The 15,263-nt window shown below is 41.5% G+C and overlaps 1 protein-coding gene across 1 annotated transcript in view; it reads right to left on the bottom strand.

The window, feature by feature from the left end:
* LOC119816944 (protein argonaute-3-like) overlaps nt 1-15,263 on the bottom strand; it is a 93,876-nt gene that overhangs the window by 9,153 nt on the left and 69,460 nt on the right. Inside the window, 6 exon segments of the mRNA XM_038334045.1 lie at nt 387-581; nt 2,582-2,672; nt 3,918-4,077; nt 10,970-11,154; nt 12,820-12,953; nt 13,423-13,545. Coding sequence (XP_038189973.1) covers nt 387-581; nt 2,582-2,672; nt 3,918-4,077; nt 10,970-11,154; nt 12,820-12,953; nt 13,423-13,545 — 888 coding nt within the window.

Genomic DNA, 15,263 nt, shown 5'->3' with positions numbered 1-15,263 from the left:
GCTTCTGCATTTCACTTTAACTATGAGCAGAGCAATGAAAGCTCACATATTTATAGGAACATTTTTTTCTTTTGGTTTTGTTTTTCAAGACAGGGTTTCTTTGTGTAGCTTTTGGAGCCTGTCCTGGAACTTGCTCTGTAGACCAAGCTGGCCTCGAACTCACAGAGATACATCTGCCTGCCTCTGCCTCCAGAGTGCTGGGATTAAAGTGTGTGCACCACCACTGCCTGGCTCCATAGTAACATTTTAAAGAGGAAAATCTACAGAAGCATCAATTCTGATTTTGTGAACTTTTCATTTCAGGTGTTCACCTTTAGAACTGGATACCACATCATAAACATAGCATTTGGTTTATTTATGGTCTAAATATATTCTAGGCAACCAACCTGTCTAAACTGCCCTTCTGAAACACCATCCCGATAAAAGATAATGCGAGTGGGTTTGAATCGGGTTGACTTATAAAACTGGATGAGCAGTTCCCGGACCATGGAGGCCAAGTCCTGGATGATCTCCTGCCGAGGTCTCTGAACTCTTACTGTGGCACAGTATCTGCTTGGATGGGCATCCATGCTACCTACAACCTGGTTGGAAAAAGTGAGAAAAAAATTAGTAATCAAAACTAGACTATCTTCATTTACATCTGTATTTTACTTTAGTCTTACTGTTTATCATAATTTACTTTGAAAGTAACAAAAATCAGACAATTCTCAGCAAAGAGAAAAGCCTAGAATAGTGTCAAAAGCAATTGGACAGCATTTTTTCTTTCTCCATTTTCAGGTGTGTAATGTGCATATGTGCATATCCACATTTTGCATGTGTTTGGGCACACATACATGCTTCCCCTACATGTGAGTGTGTATATATGGAGAGGCAGAGTTTGCATAGTCATCGAAATAACAAGCAGGCAAATTACAAAGGTTATAGGAGAACTAAGGGAGTTAACAGATTTAATAGGTGTGTTATATGGAACTTGTACCCCCAAACCAGAATGATCAACCTTGGCAAAACTCTCAAACCCAAAGGGCAATAATGAAAGCTGACTATAAGGAAATCATTAAAGAATTGCAAAGATTAAACACTAACCCCCACCCCAAAACAAAATACAAATCAGGGGCTGGAGAGATGGCTCAGCGGTTGAGAGCATTGGCTGCTCATGCAGAAGAACCTGGTTCAGTTCTAAGTGCTCACATGGTGGCTCACAATTGTCTGTTAACTCCAATTTCAACTGGAGGGGATCTAGTGCCCTCTGGCCTCCATGGGTACTGCCCACATGTGCTGCACAGATACACGTGCAGGTAAAACACTCATGCACATAAAATAAAAATGAAATCTTAAAAGAGAAAACCCAAATCATCAAAGCAATGAATGGACCAATAAAGTAAATAGACATTTTTGAAAAGAAGAAACACAGGGCCAGAGAGAGCTCAGCAGGTGAAGGCCAGGCAGCCAAGCCCACCAGCCTGGATTGGATCTCTGGGATCTACTTGGTAGAAGGAGAATTAACACCTAAGTCATCCTCTGTCTCCACGTGTGCCGTAGCATGAATGTGTACCTCTCCCCACAAATAAATGCAATAATAAAGAGGGAATACAAATAACCAATAAACAAACTTGGAAAAGGGTTCAATATCCTTAACCTTAAGGGAAACGAGACTAAAAAGTGCTGTGATTCCATCTCACCCAGTCAGAATGGCTGCCACCAACACAGAAATGACAACAAATGCTGGCTGGAATGCCAGAGGAACTTACTCGTCTTTGTACACTTGGGCAGCCACAAGTGAAATTAGTTGACAGGTTTTTCAAAGTACTGAAAACAGAACTATCACATGACTTAGTGACACCTGCCTTGGGTACACACCTGAAGAACTTAAAGGCTACACAGACCACACAGATACTTGTGCTTCCAGGTTTATGGCTGCAGTATTCACAACAGCTAGGAAACCACACCAGTTTAGACGTCCACTAGCAGAAAATGTGGGGCAGTAATCTGGGTTAGGGTGGACACCAGGGACAGAATTCAGATTGTCAGGCTTGGTGGAAGGGGCAGCCAACTTCTGCAAGTTATCTTCTGGCCTCTGACCCCCACATATGCGCATAAATAAATAAATGAATGTAATAAAAATAAAATGTGGTACATATACATACAATCGAACTTTATGCAGTTAAAAGGAAAAATGAAATCTTGATGTTCAGGAAGACGGATAGAATGGAAATCATTACATTAAGTAAAACAAGCCAGTCTCAGAAAGTCTGAGACCACATGTTCTCTCTCATACACAAAACCTAAATTTTAAATCTTATTATATATATATATATATATTTCATATACATAAGGGCACTAACTGGGAGAATACAGGGCCCAGCTAGAGAAGGGAGGGGTACTGCTGAGGGCAAGGGAGGACGAAAGTGACTGAGAACAAGAATACTGGCACATAGGTTATGTAGAAACCAGGGAGAAATTCTTGGTATGATAACCCCAAAAATATAATAAAAAATATCAAATATAAAATTTTGAAATGTGGAAACCAAAGCATTACTATTAGTGTGGACTAAGATACGGCAGACTTGTTTGGGGAACTCACAGCAGCAATGGAGGGCTTCTTTCCATCCCCAGCAGGCGGGTGAGTGACGTCTGCGCCCAGGAAGATCACTGGTTGCTGGAACACAGAAGGTCTTAAACACAGTTTTCAAAGGGTTAGACAGTTCATTTGTTTCGTCTATTTCACATGATGCAATGTAACTTCAAGCCACTGACAGTCCAGGGACGCCCTCTACAGCCATAGACAGTTTCACAGACCCGAACTGCTGGCTAACCTTTTTCTTTTGTTTGTTTGTTTTTGAAGACAGGGCTTCTCTGTGTAGCCCTGGTCGTCCTGGAATTCACTCTGTAGACCAGGCTGGCCCTAAACTCAGATCTGCCAGTCTCTGCCTCCCGAGTCCTGGGATTAAAGGCATGTGCCACCACACCTGGCTGACAAACTCTTAATTCATCTGTTACATCTCTGTGAATGTTGTGTGAGAACTTTCATGTTTTAAACAGTGGCACTGGGGTGCAAAGGACAACTGATGCTAATATTCTATGTAATGGGGACAAAATGGTATATTTCTTCATAGTATATCATTAAATTTTATTAATCTAAAAAATCTACTTAGATTTTAAGTCTATGAGACTTAAGGACAAAAAGGACCGGCGAGCCGTGGACTTCTACTTTCAGTCTATTTTACACTTTTAGGCAGGGATTGTAGGCGTTTACTATTCCCTAGCCCATGGAATAAAATTTGAATATATATTTAATAATCATTGCCTTATATTTTAAAACTTCATTCTTTAAAATTGAAAAGCCTGGGGCTGAGAGATAGCTCAGCAGTTGCTTACCCAGAGAACTGGGGTTTAATGCTCAACACCTACATGGTGGCTCAAAACTCCCTGTAATTCCAGTCCTGGGGGGCTCAGCACCTCCTCTTGGCCTCCATAGGCACTGCACATACATGTGCACAGAGACTCATATAAAATAAAGGTTAAAATAGTTTTAAGAGATATTGACTATTTCTTAGTTATTGAACATGTTGGCTGAATTCTCTATTTCATTCATGAGTTCTTGAACACATTGGCTAAATTTTTTACCTCATTTATGAAGCTCACCTCCTGCTTAACAGGACAGAATCTCATTATAGCTGTTCTGAAACTCTGTAGACCAGGCTGGTCTCAAACACAGAGTTCTGCCTGCCTCTGCCTTCTGAGGGCTGGAATTAAAGGCATGTGTTTAACCAATGAATTATGCCTCCAGCTCCAACAATCTCTTACCCTTGTTAAATCATCTGTATAGTTCACAGGAGAGTCACTAAGGCTACCCCTAATATCTGACAGCAGTTAGTTAGGCCTACGTAGAAAACAGATAGTGAGACAGAATAGCTTACCTTTGATGAGGTACAAGAATGTTATTGATTCCTCCAAGTTTAACATTGATTTTTAGGCACAAGTTTGAGAGAGTTTGAGGAGATGTTTTTATTACATTCTTGACTTGCACACACTGTGTGGCCATCCCCAAAAGTGTATCTCCTACGCGTTTCACCTCCGCTATGGAACAAAGGCAAGTAACCCAGTCAGAAAAGGAGGCACCTGAAAGTGAATTCACTCACTGGCAATAAAGCTATGCAGGATACCCTAAATATACCAAGTTATACTACAGGGCACCTGAAATTAGACCAATATTGAAACAATGCTATTAAAATACATGGAAATTTTAAGCATTAACTTAGAATTCTTCTATTGGCTTATTTTTGCTCATGAAAAGTATATCTAAAAGCTTATACTTTTAGCCAGGTATGGTGGTGCACACCTTTAATCCCAGCACTCAGAAGGCAGAGGCAGGAGGATCTCTTGAGTTTGAGGCCAACCTGGACTACTGAGTGAGTTCCAGGACAGCCAGGATAACCAGAGAAACTCTGTATTGAAAAAAATTTAAAAAAAAATTTACACTGTTTTTATTTCATTCTCTCTCTCTCTCTCTCTCTCTCTCTCTCTCTCTCTCTCTCTCTCTCTCGTGTATGAACACGTGTACAATGTGTGTGATGTGTGCACATGTAGAGGTCAGAGGACAACTCTGAGGGTTGGTTCTCCCCTGCCAACTTTACATGGGCTCCAGGGATCACATTCAGGCTCGCATGACAAGTGCGTCTACCTGCTGAGCTACCTTGACAACCCAGAAAAGTCTATTTTTAAAACTGAAGGAAAAGAGAAAATGCTTCTCTCAGTTTTAAAGGATCAGTAAGTTCAAGACAATGAAGATGCAGAGGAAGGGTGTGGCCCCAGGAGGAGCTGGAATTCACTGTGTGCGTGCATTAAATTATGAAAGAATAAAGCACTATATTTAAAAAGATGCAGAGGAACTCTGTAGCTAAGAACTAGAACTAGTCTCACAGAGAACGTGAGTCTGGGTTCTACCATTCCCATCAGGAGGCTCGAGACACCTGTAAGGTCAGCTCCAGGAAACTGTACACCTCTGGACTCCATGGAGACCAGTACTTACATGAATACACCCACACAGACACTCATACATCACAGGTTTTAAAATAAAATAAAAATTTTTAATTAAGAAAAATTATGTGTATGGTGTTTTGCTTGCACATCTATGTACCACTTATGTGCCTGATGCCTGGGGAGGCCAGAAGAAGGGCATCATATCCCATGGAACTGGAGTTACAGATGGTTGAGAGTCACATGTGGGTGCTGGAAGTTGAACCCAGATCCTCTGGCAGAGAAGCCAGTGCTCTTAATTTCTGAGCCATCTCTCTAACTCAAATATCTTTTTTAAAGAGAGGCAGGCAGAGTAACAAAGATAAACAATGTGTTTATCCTCCTCCACTTCTGCCTGGATCGGATGCAGTCTGTCTCGGCTGTGAGGCGGCTGCATGGTGGCTCGAGAAGACTGTCCTCTAGTCATGCTTTCCATGCCCTAGCTGCTAGTGTCCTAATTTTTGTGGCTGTTGTTATTTCTCAAAATTTACTGCCCTTTGATTTATTATAAGCTAGACTCCTAAATCATTGCTTTGAGCTGCTTTTCTTATGTATGACATGTACTGCACAGACTAATAAACAGACTGTTGTTCCCCTGTTAATCTGTCTTTTGTTTGAGCAATTTGTCATAATTATGACTATTTTTATGAAGGAAAGGAAAAAATATAACCATAAAAATTATAAAGGAAAAATCTATAGAAAATGCATACATAATCCCTTATCATCATTTTATTATATCCTTTCCTGTAATTTTCTTACTTACTTTAATGCACTTGTAGTTACAGTATTCTTGTGGCTTTCAATTCTATTTTCCAACCTTTAGTTGAAGGTGAAGCGTTATAGCAGAAGAAAAAAAGAGCAAGATGCCCAAGGGAAAGAAGGCCAATGGGGAAAAAGTGGGCTTGACCTCGGCTATCGTGAAGAGACAGGAGACCAGAAAGGAGATGAATCCTTTGTTTGAGAAAAGGCCTAAGAACTTGGGCATTGGGCAGAACATCCAGAAATATCACAGGCTTCGTCAAAGGGCCCCGCTACTTTAGGCTGCAGGACAAAGGGCCATCCTCTATAAGTAGTTCAAAGTACCTGCTGCCTTTAATCAGTTCCCCTAGGTTCTGGACCAACAAACAGCTATTCATCTGCTTAAACTTGCCCACAAAGACAGGCCAGAGACAAAGAAGGAGAAGATGCAAAGACTGCCGTCCCCTGCTGCAAAGGGGACATCACAACTAAGAGACCACCTATCCTCAGAGCAGATGTCAATACAGTCACTTCCTTGGTGGAAAACAAGAAGACTCAGCTGTTGGTGAGCTAGTTCCCTGTGAGGGAAGATGGGGGTCCCCAACTGCATCATCAAAGGGAAGGCCAAGCTAGGGCAGCTGGTCTACAGGAAGACATGCTCCACTGTTGTTTTCACACAGGTCAACTTGGAAGACAAGGGTGCTTTAGCTAAGCTGGTGGAAGCTATTAGGACCAATTACAATGACAGATATGATGAGATCTGCTGCCACTGGGAGGCAATGTCCTGGGTTCTAAATCTTGGTCTGGCGTGAGATGTCCTTCTGTCTATGTGTTGCTTTTATTAGTTAATGAACAAAGAACTGCTTTGAGCCTGTGGCAAGGGCAGAACAGAACTAGGCGGGAAAAGCTAGGCTGTATGCTGGGAGAAAGAGGGTAGAGTCAGAGAGAAGCCATGGAGCCGCTGGAGACAGATGCTGGGAACTTTAGTTGGTAAGCCACTGTCATGTGGCAATAGATAGATCAATAGAAATGGGTTAAATTAATATATAAGAGATTTGGGCTGGAGAGATAGCTCAGAGGTTAAGAGCACTGATTGCTCTTTTTGAGGTCCTGAGTTCAATTCTCAGCAACCACATGAGTTTCTCACAACCATCTATAATGAGATTTGGTGCTCTCTTCTAGTCTGCAAGCATATATGCAGGCAGAATACTGAATACTTAATAAATAAAATCTTAAAATAGAGAGAGAGATTAGCCATTAAGAAGCTAGAGCTAATGGGCCAAGCAGTGATTTAATTAATATAGTTTCTGTGTGATTATTTTGGGTCTAAGCTAGCCGGGTGGCTGGGAACCAACAAGTGGCCTCCCTCCTTCTCCAACATTTGTCTTGAATTGTCAAGTTGGAAAAGGCAGAGGCCAAAGAACTCACCACTAAACTGGGTTAAATGTGCTGCTAAGTTTTCTGTACATAAATACACTTACAAACTTTAAAAAAAAAGAAATAAGGCTCTTTTTTTCTTTTCTCCTCCATAAAGGAAATCTAAGTATAAATTGTACCGTAGATTGCAGTGTGTACATGTGAATGCGCGTGCACGTGTGTGTACGTGTGTGTGAGAATCTGTATGGAATTGAAAGGACAACCTCAAGTATCGTTCTTCAGGTGCCTTCCACCCTATGTTTGAAATAAGGTCTCTCATTGACCTGGAACTCTGGCAGGGAGCTTAGGCTAGCTGGCTAGTGAGCTCCAGGGCTCTGCCTGTCTTTGCCTTCCACCTCCCTACTGTTGGAGTACAGGTGTGCACCATCATGCTTGTTTTTAACATAGGTTCTGGGAATCCAAACTCAGGTCATCATGCTTTACTGACTGAACCATCTCTCCAGTTCCAACATAGCTTTTTATATAAAAATACTTGGAAAATATTTTAAAATTAAAACCGAGAATATACTATACATCTATTTGCAACTTGTGATTGTCATTCAGTACAGTGTGGTTCTGAGCCTCAACCTATAGGTTGTTCTTGTCAGTTACAATGACATCAGCTGCTGTTCTCAAGTGCCATAATGTATATGCTGATATATTTGTAGGTGGTGTCTTGGCCAGTGTCCTATTGCTGTGAAAACACCGAGATCATGGTAACACTTATAAAGGAAAACATTTAGTTGGGGTCTTGTTTACAGTTTCTACATCTAGATCCACAGGCAGCAGGAAGAGTAAAGACAGTGGGCCTAACATGAGATTTTTGAAACCTCAAAGCCCACCCCCAGTGACACACTTCCTCCAATAAGGCCACACCTCATAATTCTTCCCAAGTACTGCCACTCCTTGATGACTAAGCATGCAAGTTTTTGAGCCTAAGGGCAATGGGGGAACACTCTTATTCAAAACAGTACAGGTGGCTTTAGTTTTCTGTTATTTTTCTCTCTCTCTGTCTCTCTGTCTCTGTCTCTCTGTCTCTCTCTCTCTGTCTGTCTCTCTCTCTCTCTCTCTCTCTCTCTCTCTCTCTCTCTCTCTCTCTTTGTTTAGACAGAATTTCTCTGAGTAGTCCTGAATGTGCTGAAACTTGCTTTGCAGACCAACTTAGAGATCTACCCTGCTCTGCCTCCCAAGTGCTAGTGTTAAAGGCGTGCACCATCATGCCTGGCTACAGGTTTTTGCTATTACAAACAATACTATGAATTAACATAGATCTTTTTGCTTTATTTTATCTTCAAGGTACATTTCTCTAAGTAAAATCCAGGATTCAAAAGAAGATTATGGTGTGTGTGTGTGTGTGTGTGTGTGTGTGTGTGTGTATAAAACATCTTTATAGATATTGACAACTGTATTCCCAAAAAGTTCATTCATTCATCAATAAAAAATTCAAAAATCATTTATTAATTTGGGTTGTGTGTGTGCATTTGAATGCTATATGCATGTGTGGTGGTCACAGGACAACTTGCAGGAATCAGGTTTTTCCTTCCACCGTGTGTGTTCCAATAGGCTTGGTGGAAGACCTTTACCCACGGAGCCATCTTGCCATCCCCCAACAAAACTTTTAATGAACAGCTAATGCCTAGTATTCTAAAAAAGCACAGCATATGAGGCAACAGAAACTGTTACTGCCTCTGTGTACTGACTACTCGATAAAAGGCTCAAATGGAACAATAAAAATGTGAATGCGAGCTTAAAGAGAGTTATAAGGTTCTATGTAAGGAATAAGAAAGAATTTGATTTTTGTCAGAGAGGTCAGAAGGGCTTTTGTTGAAATTCAGGTGACTACTTTGCTGCAGGAAAAGCAGCACAAACAGAAGAAGAAAACGGGTGGGGCCCCTGCGGGGATCTGAAAATAAAAGGGAAACTCAATGACAGCGACTCGGAAGAGCTTCGCACACCGGGGTGCGGAGGTCACCAGTGACGCAGGACTTAAGACTTCTGCTGCTTTCTGACATGTGCTTTGGATCCCGGACCTCTGAATCACTTAAACTACCGGAAGGTTACATTCTGCCCAGAGGCTCCACAGACATATCATGAAGTTACCCAACTCATACCAGGGAAATTTCCATTCAGTTTTTACATTACATTTTTACAATAGGAGACTATTGGTCTAGGAGCAAGAAGACATTTTTCAATATGCAAATAAATAGTAGTATATTCACATTAGGAAATATTAATTCAAGAAATAAATGACCTATCAGTTCCCTGAGAAAATGTGAAGGAACCTTACATGTATGTTGATAAATGAAAGAAGCCCATTAGAAGGACTGCATAGCCTGCTGGGCAGTGGTGGCCACACCTTTCATCCCAACACTTGGGGAGGCAGAAGCAGGCAGATCTCTCTGAATTGAGACCAGCCTGGTCTATAGAGCAAGGTCCAGGACAGCCAGGGCTACTCAGAGAAACCCTGTCTCAAAAAACCGACCAACCAATCAATACAAAAAAGGGAGAAAGATGACTCCATACAACTACATACAAAATGACTCCACTTTATGACAATATAGAAAAAGCAAAGCTAGAGAAATAGTAAAAACAAAACAAAACAAAAAACCAGTGGTTTCAAAAATTGAGGGAGGGCTGGGTGGTGGTGGTGCACGCCTTTAATTTCAGCACTCTGGAGGCAGAAGCCAGTGGATCTCCATGAGTTCAAGGCCAGCCTGGTCTACAAGAGCTAGTTCCAGGACAGGCTCAAAAGCTACAGAGAAACCCTGTCTCAAAAAACCAGAAGGAAAAAAGGTGGGGGGGAGGGCGGGGAGAGGGAGGATGAACAGAGAAACTATTCTGTATGGTGCTGTAATTATGGATACATATTTGCCAGACCTATGCTGTGGACTTTAGTGTAAACTGCGGGCAATGCATTAATAATAGTCACAATTAATAACTTTAACAATATGGATACTGTTGGTTCAGTAAATGTCCTGCATTAAGGAAAAAGGTTAGTGGCTGTGTAGGAAAAACTATGCAAAGGGCAGATGACATACGGGAACTCACTAGACTGCTCAATTTTTCTGTAAATCTAAAGTGATTTTAAGAAAGTATCTCAGTTCCACAGGTGAAGAAAGCAAAGCTTACTACATTTAGGTAATTCAGCCACACCAGAGAGGAAGTACAACTGGCATTATCTAAGCACTGAGCAGAGAATCTATCTCCAGAGTCTGTGCTTTGATCCTGCTACCTCATCCTGCTACTCAATTACCCCAAAGCTTTCTGACCACACAATTCTTCCCTCAACTATTGCTTGTGATGTGTCTTTTCGGTACTAAAATTCACTTCTCAGAGTCTCTTTCTGTGCTATTTAGTTTACAGGCTTTGCATTAAGGTAATATGTGGTTTTAAATACAATGGTATAAATATATTTTAGCAGCTGGAGAGATGGCTCAGAGGTTAAGAGCACTGGCTGCTCTTGCAGAGGTTCAGAGTTCAATTCCCAACAACCACATGGGATTTGTAATGAGATCTGACGCCGTCTTCTGGCATGCAGGCATACATGGAGGCAGAATGTTGTATATATAAAAAATAAATAAATCTTTATATATAATACATATATATATATATGTATTAGCATTTGGAAATCTTAGGCTATCTAATTCTGAAAGCAATGTTATGCAGGAGAAGGGGAAATGCAGTAATTCTGTTGTTGCAGTGCTGAGATCAAACCCAGGTCTGTATGCATCTTAGGCCAGTGCGCCAGCAATCAGGCAAACTCTCACTCCTGAAGAACGCAGTTTTAAAACGTCCTTACCATACACTGGCGTCTTCCCGGGCAGGATGACGATAATGAGCTGCAGTCCTGAGTAGGTGTTCTTGAGATGCCGGAACATGGGCTCCACGCTGTCTGCTCCCTGCGCGTATTTGCAGAAGCAAGGCTGACCCTGGATGGGCATCCCTGCATCCTTGGAAATCTTCCGCAGCTGGTCCGTGAAACCTCTAAAGAAGGTAAAACCACTAAATATACTTTATCTTTTGTATGTGTAGTATTAAGGATTGGACCCATGGTCTCTGTGTGTTTATGCTGCACTGAACAGTATCTCCAGCTCCAAACCAACCACATAATAATGAAAAGTTTAAAGAAAGAAATGGAAGCTGGGCATGGTGGCCTACACCTTTAATTTCAGCACTTGGGAGGCAGAGGTAGTGAGTTCGAGGCCAGCCTGCTCTGCAAGGCGAATCCAGGACAGCCAAGACTATATGGGAAACCCTGTCCAGGAAGGAAGGAAGGGAGGGAGGGAAGGAGAGGAGAGAAGGAGGGAGGGAGGGAGGGAAGGAGGGAGGGAGGATAAAGCATAGACTGTTTTGTATGCCTGTTCCATATGCAAAAGGTTACCAGATTACTAATGTTAAAGGCAACAGAGGGACCAGACACCTGTAGAAACCTCCCTCAATCCTTTGTGGCTATGCACAGTCCCTAGTGGGGTTGGGGAGAAAGCCTGGTTGGTAAAAGCTTTGTTGTGCATGTCTGTACTGTTGGCACTGGGGAAGCAAAGAAGGGAGGCTCCCTGCGGTTTGATGGACAGCCAATCTAACCGAATTAATGAATTCCAGATTCAAGAAGGTAGAAGGCGATTGAGGGAGACTCCTAAAATCAACTTCTGGCATCAACATGTACATACATATCTGCACACAGGCACGTAATACATGTATACACACATATATATATGCACATACAAGACCCCCATTGGAACTGAGGATGTTACTACACAGTATAGTTTAATACATTTTTGATCTTAACCAATGGGCATAATTTTGAAGTCTCAGGTATAACAAATAAATTTACACAAATCTATTTCGTTGTAATTTCTTTCTTTCTTTTTTTTCTTTTTTTTTGAAACAGGGTTTTTCTGTGTAGCCCTGGTTGTCCTGGAACTTGCTATATACACCAGGCTGGCCTTGAACTCAGAGATCCACCTGCCTCTGCCTCCTGAGTTTTGGGATTAAAGGTGTGCACCACAGCACCAGGTCTTATAATTTCAAGAATAAAAATACTCATTATTAACATATATCTTTGAAACTTCAGCTTGAACTTATCCTTTCCTTATCAAGTTTACAACGTTTGCCTTTTCACTTAAATAATTCAGTGAGTTCTAGGCCAAAACGGAAGTAGATAATGCCTGATGAATGACATCATGGCTAATCTCTAGTCTCTACATGCACAAACAATGCACACCCCCACACACTTGCACATGTACACACACTTGCACATGTATACACACACACACACACACACACACTATTTTTGAGACTGGGTCTTGCTAGCTTATGATTCTCCTGCCTCAGCCTCCCATGGAACTGGAATGACAGGCGATCCCAGCCGGATGAAAGAAACAGTTTTAAAAGTTGACTGGTTAAATATCTCCATACAGAGGCGACATTGGTTAGAGCATGAGATGAATAATTTAAAGTTGGAACTCAGGGCAAGGGGTGGAGTTCAGCGGTACAGCCCATTGGATACACGAGGCTCTGGGTTCACCCCCCCATACAGCCCATTGGATATACAAGGCTCTGGGTTCATCCCCGTACCACCAAAAGATTACTTTTTTTAAAAAAAATCCCAAACACCAAAAGTCCCCAGAGCAAACCAAGGTAGCAGCTTACTTCAGGATCTCCTCTCTGCACTGCCTCTGTGTGGCAAAACAAGCTATGGCCCACATTTTGATTTCAACTCCTGTATGGAACTGTTTTCCTCGCATGTCCCACACGCCGTGGCTCGGTGTTGCCACTGTCCGGTTCTGTAAGACAAATAACACAACAGAAAAACAAGAGCTTTACCAGACAATGCATTCCAGTGAACTCAAGTAAGCGTCTCAAATCACTGAACTGCTAATATCCTTAATACTCTATGTGAAGTTAATTTTTCTAAATTGATATTATTTATACTGTTAAAATCTACGAGGCCAGCAAGGTAGTTCAGCAAGTAAAGGCAGCTGAGGTCCCCAAGCCTGATGACCTGTGTTTGACACCTCTGCCACACACAAGAAGGAGAGGACCCAACTTCCTCAATCACCATGACTTCCACATGTGCGCCACCCTCCACAATAAAAAAGTAAATGTAAAAAAAAAATGCCAAACTCAAGTGAAGAAGTAACACACCTAACTTATTGTTGGAACAATAAAATAATAGGTTCAAGACTTAGAGACCATTCTCCCCACACTTAGCAAATTACACATGCATGTTAAAACGTTGCTGATAGACTTTACCCGTCCTCCATACTGGAGCATAGGTGCCGGAAGTACACGTCCGGTTACGTGGGCCATTTCATCCCGGACTTTAAATTGGAACTCCTGAACGAATGGATCTGTTTCATAATTTGCACTTCTTACCTAACAACAGAAAAGGTTTGTCATTATTCTCAGACTGTCCCTGAACCACTTGCCTTACTTGCTAGGACCTCCACTTTTTATTGCACTATGGCAACCATACATTTTGTCATTAGAATCAATGGAGCCCTGACTATAAAGCAGAGAATATTATCTTGCAGACTGTGAGTCAGGTACTGTGGGAAGTCTATGAACGCCTTGGTAATTTATTCAAAACTGAAATGTATATATTAGGTTGAATAATACACTTAACTATTTGACCCATGAAAATGATAATTTTAAATAATTAAGCTATTTCAGGAGAGAGAAAAACACCTATCTAAAATGGGATAGAACCTCTGATTGGCCAGGTGGTGGTGGTGCACTCCTTTAATTCCAGCACTTGGGAGGCAGAGGCAGGCAGATTTCTGTGAGTTGGAGGCCAGCCTGGTCTACAGAGCTAGTTCCAGGACAGCCAGGGATACAAAGAGAAACCCTGTCTTGAAAAACAAAAACAAAACAAAAAAATAAAAAAAACCCAAACCCGCCGGGCGGTGGTGGCGCACGCCTTTAATCCCAGCACTCGGGAGGCAGAGGCAGGCGGATCTCTGTGAGTTCGAGACCAGCCTGGTCTACAAGAGCTAGTTCCAGGACAGGCTCCAAAGCCACAGAGAAACCCTGTCTCGAAAAACCAAAAGAAAAAAAAAAAAAACCCAAACCCAAACCAAAAATCCTCTATGAATGGATGGGCACAGCTTAATTAGTCAAAATAAAAACAGACAGAAAGTCAGCATCAGTTATATGTTATTTTTTTGTTTTTTTCGAGAGATTATAAATTTTGTATAACATATTTATACATATAGTCAAAGAAAGAATATGTGGTTGTCCAGTGTTGTATCTTACTCTAAGGTATGCTATTTTTCAAAACATACTTACTTTGTCAAGTCTGGGTAAAAAGTGTATTTAGAAAACTATATAATCTAAGCCGGGCGGTGGTGGCGCACGCCTTTAATCCCAGCACTCGGGAGGCAGAGGCAGCGGATCTCTGAGTTCGAGGCCAGCCTGGTCTACAAGAGCTAGTTCCAGGACAGGCTCTAGAAACTACAGGGAAACCCTGTCTCGAAAAAAAAAAAAAAAAAGAAAGAAAACTATATAATCTAAATACTTAAGCACAATCTTCCTACAATAAGTAGAAAAAAACCACTTTCTAAATTAGGCAGTAATGAATCTTTTTCTTCAAGCCTGTCAACCACTTTTGGTGTCTGCTAAGTGTCTCTGTATAATAAGGTTATAAAGAATACCAAATAGCATTTATGAAGATTGACTATATGACAGGCTTGGTGATAAGTGCCTAACCATTTTTTCACAGCTGCCTTATGATACATATAGCTTTCTTTAAGGGATTTTTGCTTTATTTTTGTTTTCTTGGGGTTTTTTGTGTACGTTTCCCCCCCCCCCCAAGACAGGGTTTCTCTGTGTAGCCTTGGCTGCCCTAGAATTAACTATGTAGACCAGCCTGGACTTGAGCTCAGAGATCCACCTACCTCTGCTTCCTGAATGCTGGGATTAAAGGTGGACATGCCACCACTGCCCAGCCACATAGATCTTTGATTATTTTTATTATTATTAATATTACATTTATACTTTTATGTATGAGTGCTCTGTATGCCAGAAAAGGGCATCAGATTCTATTATAGATGATTATAAGCCACCATGTGGTTGCTGGGAATTGAACTTGGGAT

Source organism: Arvicola amphibius, chromosome 6, assembly GCF_903992535.2.
Source record: "Arvicola amphibius chromosome 6, mArvAmp1.2, whole genome shotgun sequence".
Lineage (NCBI taxonomy): Eukaryota > Metazoa > Chordata > Mammalia > Rodentia > Cricetidae > Arvicola > Arvicola amphibius.
Note: the sequence above shows the minus strand (reverse complement) of the source record. Positions and strands in the feature narration are given on the sequence as shown.